Raw genomic sequence first — 7,943 nt, forward strand, 5'->3', positions numbered from 1 at the left:
GATAGAAATCTTTTTTTCCAAAACATACATGCATTTTATGAAAGTTTTTCCTTTTTAGCTTTCACAAATACGTCAGAAGAAATCAAGTTCACGATAAATTAAATACTATGAAAATTAAATTATATATTTATTTATACCGATATTGATTGCTGGATAATGATTATTGCGCCATCTACATTCAAAACTTTTGTGAATGACCTACTTAACAAAATTTTAATATTTTGAAAACTTGATAAAACACGGTAAAAAATATTCTAGTATTGAGAAGAAAACACGTTCTTAGAAAATCTGGCAACTAACAGAAATACATTTATAAATAAATTTATGAATACTATAACGTTGCAAATCGGGTTTCGATACCCGTAGAGCTAGTTCTTTGTGTTTAACAACGAACAAAACTCGTAAATAAAATATAAACTATTGAATAATTTTTTGTGCATTTAAAATATTTTATAAGGTTCTTAAAGTTACATAGGAAAGTCGTTCTTAGGTTTGGAGATATATAGCTTATTCTGACTATTTTTGTGCAGTTCTGTAATAAAGATAAGACAAAAGAAGACGCAAAAATTTTTTCTTCATTGAGTTAGCTTACTTCTTGCTATGAAGCTTATCGGATCCAACGATTACAAATAGTTAGGTATTATAAAGTTGATTTGTGTTCTAGAGTTTATAACTGGTTCCACAAATTAACTATTCATAATCAAACACTTAATTTTTTATTATTGTTTATTTTTGCTCAAAGCTACTCAGTGTGCTGTCAACCCTGTGTCCACTGTGGAACTCGAGCCCAGAATTCTACTGTTATAAGTCATCAAGCTTACCGCTTAGCCACTGAAGGACTTTATTATTGCCGTTTTTATTAATAAATGTGAAGTCCTGCATGATGAATGCGACAGTTTAAATATAAAACAAAGTTCACTTTCATCTCTACACCTTTACTTATAGTTTCTGGTTTAACATCTCACGTTAATAATTTATTAAAAATTATATTTATATGACCTTGATAGCTTTTTTGCTATAATTCTAGCCATTACAGCGGGTATTCTTTTCTGTCTCAGACAGACACACACTTCAGGACTTAAGTTAATGAAATGTAAGGTTCGATCCCGGTGGTCAACACTGCATATAAGCGGTAGTGGCACTTTACATAAAAGACAAACAGCTTCGACTTTAAAAACACACAATGCTGCAGGATTAGCTATCTATACAGTGTTCGCTGCATGGATCGAACTCTGAATTTTTATTATATTATAAGCACACTAATAAAGAAGGTTAACAAAAGCTGAATTAAATAAATAATAGATATTTAAAAGGTTTACTAGTTCCTTTAAATATGGAGCTTACAAGTATTTATATTGTTGCGTGTTTTGATTTGTTTGTAAATGCATGAACAAAACAAGAAAGGGGAAAGATGTGATACAGTATGGTACCATGCGTCTGCTACCCACTTATTTAATGCATAAATGTTCCATGCCTCCCCCCAGTGGCACAGCACCCTTAAACTTATCACACGTGTAAGCCAAATATCTAAACTTAACAAAAATATATTTCCTAACAGGAGAGAACCTGGTTTTAAGTACCAAAATACAATGCATAAAACCAGGTTGCTCACGATACCACCTCGTACAAGTACACGTAACCTGGAACATTACACAATTCACTGACAGAAAAGATAGCAGTCTATTTAGGAACATCACACTTAATGACCAATAAGTGAACCCTAGCCCCGTGCTCAATAAGAGTAAGGAGAATTTGAGTTGTTTACTTAAGTGACTTCCTGAGTCACTATTATACAATAAATTTGAAACATTTGTTTCTGTTGTTTGTTATTAAGCTATCTGTGCTCTGCCCATCACGGGTATCGAAACCCGATTTCTAGTGGTCTACATACTTTTTTCTAGAGTTATAACATTTTTAATTCAAGAGCTTTCAGATTTCTCTAACGTTTATTTACTATCACTGTAATTATCAGAAGTTGTTTTAATTTTGTAGTTTAACTGTCTTTTTTTTTTTTATCTTATAAGTGGGGGACTTGCAAAGGACTGGCGAGAGAGGGGGAGAACCAATAAAGGTTTCTTTCTCACATCTCTCTCTCTCAACAGCATATAGCCATCCTTAAGTTTCATGTTAAGTGTATTGTGTCTGTACTTTAATTGTGTTTGATTATTAAACATCGTGGTTTTAAATTTTTAGGTTTACTGCATCTTTGACGAATTCAGTCAGTGTTCAGGGTGAACACAGACCCATATTTCATGGACCGAAATATATCATGTGAGTATCATCATTATGCCTTGCTGGTCTGGAAGACTCTTGACTACCAGACCAATGGGCTCCAGAAAGTATTGGAACAATTAGACTACTTGAAGCAACCATGACCTTTCTCTGTCACCAAGGGAAATAACCATTAAAAGTTGCATCATAGGTACTCAAGAAAACCCAGCAAGCCACCCATCAACTTCATGATCATAAAGAAGGAACGAGGATGAGGACACAATTCTCACTATTGTTGTCAAAAGCTGTCAGTGCTTCTCCTAGTCCTTGCCACATTCTCAGATCAAATACTCACATCAACTGCAGCTTCCTCCTCTCCCTCTTACTTGAGAGTCAAACAAACATGCCCACAATGGGATACACAATAATAAATCCTATGATCATGGCACCATCTAGGTACACTCATTTTCGCCAGATACTTAAAAGTATTCACAATAATGCAGATTCAGGACTTTTAAGCAAAGAATAAATTGAACATAGATAGTGTAGTGTGTTTTACCTACTGGGCAGCTTAGAGCTTCCCAATCTTTCTTACTGGCTGCTAATATAAGAAGCATTCTTCAAGTCCATACAAGAAATGACAGAATTATTTCTCTTATGTGTAATGAACAATGACAAGAAAAATTATTTTTTGCATACACACAGGATAAAGCCAAGAGAAATTTCCAAATTATAAAAAGGGGTTCAAATGTGGTATACCATAGTCCTACATTGCCAACTCTCCCAAAAAATACAAACAGAGAAACAAAACACTCTAACTCATAACAATTTGTACTAGTAGTTGTGTCACCACTTGAGATGGGCTCACCTGCTCAAGAAATTGAACACATTTAACAAAGTAAAAGGATTACCACATTTATGACTTTCCAATATCCTGTTAATGAGAATTTCATAACTACATGCAAAACATACTACCTGAATATATTTGAATAATGATATATTCCGCACTAATTATGGAAGGGTTACATTCATAGCTGTACCAGTTATAACACACAAGTTATGAAGGTTTGCTATATGCTATCCCCATCTACTAGAATTGTGAATGTTAAGTTCAAATTTGCAAAGCATATCATTCAAATGTAAAAAGCAATTATAATAAAATTGTTCACAAAAATTAAAGTTAACCTAAAATTTTCTTGGCTTATTTCCAATTGGAAACTGAATAACTGTGGAGGATATTGTGTTAATTAAATGATTTCATTTATGTCACACAGGCCTAGCAAACTTTTTTAATACAAACTTAGAACACCGGATTTTATACCAAAACACCTTTTATTTATAAGAAGGAGGTACACATAGCAGAGATGGAAGGACAGGTGTACATATTTCAGGACGTAATTATAAAAAAATTCCAATGGAATCATCTCTTTCCTGATGTTTCTAACATCAAAACATTGTAATGAAATGTTTGTAAAAATAAGAAAATTTAAAGTATCACAAGATGATCATTCTGTTTCATAGGTTATTACAAAATCAAACAATACTGTTTTCAGTCACTTGACAGTTTTCTCTGATGCTACTAAAACGATAATTGTCTATTTGATGTTTACGAAACACATCTTTTGCTTTGGTCCTTTAGTACAAAAATTCAGAAACTTTCCCTTATGTATTGCCAATACAAGTTAATCATCTTAAAACTAACAATCAAAAGCTAATATTCTTGGCATGGTATGATTTGAAGTCCCTAGTCAGAAAATCATTTAGTAATATAGTTGTTTATAAATAAAAGAAATCCACGTTTTATCATCAATATAGAAATCTTCTAAAATATGGTTTAAGACATGGATAAGAAAATATAAATTATACAATTCTTTGTCACGGACATTTGAATTATGTATAATTACCTCTTACCAGATTTGATAATATTTTTTTTAGGTGATTTACTTCATGTTATAAATAACCCTAGCTATCGAGTTCTGGATTTAAGTTTGCTATTTCATTGAATTTAAGTATAAATCTTAAAATTTAGCCTTAATTTAGCTGTCATGAACATTTTTGGATATGAAGTCCACGTACAAAACTTTAAACTTTATCGGTTACTTTCCAGTTATGATAAACTCAAAAGGTGTGCTTCTGTGGAGCAGTGTAGGTGGAGGAGGTAAAATGAATTATCAAAAAAATAGAAGACCAGCTTAGCATGCTTGCTGCCTATCATTCTATACAGGGTTATTGAAAATTTATGTTAATTTTCCTACATTTGCTTTATGAAATTATAGTTTTTTAATTTGTTTTAAAAATACGTGCTGAAATTCTCATCAACAATAATTACTGATTTTGACAAAAGAAATGTATAGAATTTAGTTTTGGAGAAAGAAAAAGAAAGAAGTATCGTATACTGGTCTTATTTATCTCTTGTAGTGTAACCATAATATTGGTTAAATATACTCAAACTTTTGAAGTGATAAGGATTAAGCACAACCTACAGGTATTAAAAACACCAATTTGAATGCAAAATGTAAGTAGTTTATTTAAAAATAAATGTTGTACTCTTGATTTTGGCAAATTGTAAGACTAGATGATTGAAGATTTATTTGCAGCTAGATTAAAACATCTAATATTGATTTTATAATATTTTCAACAAGGTAATATTTTCATTTACAATTTACATAATTAATTTGTGTGCAATTAAAGCAGTTTTTAAAGTCATAATTTTTCTTTAAGAGATCTCTAAACAAACTAGAATATACAATGAAAAAACTTACCTGAGAATTATCAAGTATTAAAAAAAAAAGTGTCATTATTTAAAATACATTTGAAAACAGGATTTTAACAATTTGGCACACACACACACACACTCGTATTTTTGAGAAAATATGGAGAAAAAAAATGTCTCCTTTACAAGATACTCTTAAATATGTTTAATGCACAAAATTGTTTTCTCTCAAAAACAATCTTCAGTTGTTTAAATTAAGTTTCTCAGACACTTAAGTCCAAGAGATAGTTGGTTACTAAGATAGTCCTTCAAATTCTTTTATAGATGATTTGAACAATCTTCATGATTAACAAAAATGGTCAATAATCTCCTAGTTCAGCATGAAGACTAATATACAAAATAGCACAGATGGAAAAAAACCTGAATGTGAATGTTTTTTTGAAACATCGTCATTTTCATCGGTGCTACTTTTACATCACTGACACAAACATAATCAAGATCGACAAACTTGGAACATCTGGCTTCACAGAAGCGTAATAAACCATCAAGCTGAAAGAAATTTGCTGCTGCCATCAAGTAAAAAATAAATTATTCCTCAAAGACTTTTTCCACAAGCCCTAAAATAGGCAGTTCAGCCCTTAAAAGATTTGGATGTTTACAAAATTTGTAATTCACAATTCCAGTAAATTAAGTACTGTTATACCTGACATTCAAACGGTTTAATCAAAGTGAAATGAATAAACAAAAATACAACATACTTCAACCATCAAAAGCAAACTCAAGGCCTCCATATTCTAATCTAATCGTCATCAATTGAGTTACCAAACTATACAACAGTATTTTACAGAGAAATTAAAATTCTCGTGTACAGTAAACACAAGCGTATCTTAATATATAGAAACAAAAACAGATAATCTAATTATGTAAAAAATGATTGACAAAGTTTAAAGAAGTTTGAATTGAACTCTCTGGTGGGATTACTGAGGTAGTTAAATAAAACGTTTTTTCTCCAGGTTTCTATGTGCTGGTCTTCTTGAATTTAGTAGATCTACAGATCAATTTATAATATATTTTATTTTAATTCTGGCATTTATTAGGTCTTACTGGCCAGTCTTTTGTTGTTGTTGTTATTTTTTAGCTATGGACTTACAGGTTATTCAAAAAATGAACAATGCTTGTGTTGGCACTTTCTAACGAAATGTGAGAAGGGAACCTTAAGATGATCTTTGTTCATGATGAATAGATGTGTTATAAAGATTATTTATCCAGTGTATGCATAATTTAAAGTTTGAGTGAGCCCCGCCAGTGTGTTGTAAAGTATATGATACATATATATCAGTGTAGTATGTGTAGTAATCATTGTGGGTATTTAGGATTAATCCTTCAGGAAAAGTCATTTGGAAAGAAAGAAAGTAATTGTACAAAAAAAATAATAATTATATGATCAAGAACTTTATTGCTCAAAAAAAAATCTCGATTTTTGTAAATATTTTGCTTTGAATCTGATATCTAAATAAGTTTTATGAATATAACTTTAATAAATAATTATTTTTATTTTTAGTTGATGGCAGCAGCCAATTTCTTTCAACTTGATGGTTTATTACGCTTCTGTGAAGCCAGATGTTCCAAGTTTGTAGATCTTGATAATGTGGTGTCAATGTACATTCATGCTAAGGTATACAGTGCAGTACAGCTACTGGAATACTGCCAAGGGTTCCTTTTACAGAACATGGTAGCTTTACTAACTTATGATGACAGTGTGCGAAAGTTAATCTTTGGAAAGAAGCTTCATAATCATGATGTCCTAAGTGGGCTTTTACTTAGGCTGCAAGCCAGAATAAAAGAACGTTCTCAAAGCTGCAAACAAAACAGTGGAAGTAAGACCCATATTTAGAGTCCAGCATGAGCTCACCTATTACATAGAATATTTTCAATTATAGAAAAATGAAAAAAAATCAATGCATTGTGATGTCACAAAGCTGTTTACTGAAAAAAACAAAACAGAAATTTGTTAAAACTTGCTCTTAATTGTATTTAATCGCTGTTTTAATGTAAATCTCCTTTTTTCTATTTTGGTTCTCATTTCAAATGAACTTTCATGAACTTCTATTTACAAAGATTTTTTAGCTGCATTGTATTTTCTTTGTCACAGATATATTTTATGTACTTATTAATATTTCTATCACATATTAATTATTTTTAGGACAAATAAGATGTACGCTATTTTAGCTCATTTTTTAATTCATGCCATTTTAAAAGATATTTTCTGGTTTTGGTATAGAGTGACATAAAAGGTGTCAGAATATACTTATTAAAAACAATTTTAAAACAGAAAAATCTTAATTGTTTTAGTTCCGTCAAGATAATTGCTGATGCAAATCAAAACCTTCCTGTGCCCCGAGTAGTTTATCTGTTTGTTTGTAATTTTTTTGATCTTGTAAGTTGGTATTAAAAGAAATTCATTTTCTTTTTTATTATTTTCAAGCACTTTCACAAATACCCTGCATTTCTCTTGATAAAAACAAAATTTTTATTTGATCACTGTAAAGAGTAATTAAATTACGAATTATTGTTACTCTTACTTCTTACATGTTTTTTTTTTATAACACTACAAAAGTTGTGTTCAAAATAGCAATTCAAAAGAATTTTTTTTTCAAACACTTGTGATTTACAACTAAACCTTTAATAGGTATTTCCAGACGTGCCTGTGAACAAACTGATTGGTTGTTGGTGCATATTTGCATAATGAGGAAAATGAATATTAATTTAACAAAACAAATTAAAAGGCATACCTCAAGTATATCGTTTTGATCCACTTCAAATTCTTCACAACCTCCTTTATACAGATACTGCATTACAAGCTACAAAACATTTACAAAACATAGTATAGTATTTGATTTCATACCTTAATGATACAAGTATTTAAAACAATTATCATTTCAGTTGTATAATTCATATTTAAATAGCTACAAATATTTCGATTTTAAACTTGTATCTATCTATGCTGTACCGTTTTTTT

At 30.5% G+C, this 7,943-nt stretch overlaps 1 protein-coding gene across 1 annotated transcript in view; it reads right to left on the minus strand.

Annotated features, from left to right (window-relative positions):
* Positions 1-4,930: 4,930 nt before the first annotated feature.
* LOC106471358 (ankyrin repeat and BTB/POZ domain-containing protein 2-like) overlaps positions 4,931-7,943 on the minus strand; it is a 48,702-nt gene continuing 45,689 nt past the window's right edge. The window contains 2 exon segments of the mRNA XM_022399969.1: positions 4,931-5,500; positions 7,717-7,785. Coding sequence (XP_022255677.1) covers positions 5,312-5,500; positions 7,717-7,785 — 258 coding nt within the window. The 3' untranslated portion in view covers positions 4,931-5,311.

Source organism: Limulus polyphemus, unplaced genomic scaffold, assembly GCF_000517525.1.
Source record: "Limulus polyphemus unplaced genomic scaffold, Limulus_polyphemus-2.1.2 Scaffold4566, whole genome shotgun sequence".
Classification (NCBI taxonomy): Eukaryota; Metazoa; Arthropoda; class Merostomata; order Xiphosura; family Limulidae; genus Limulus; species Limulus polyphemus.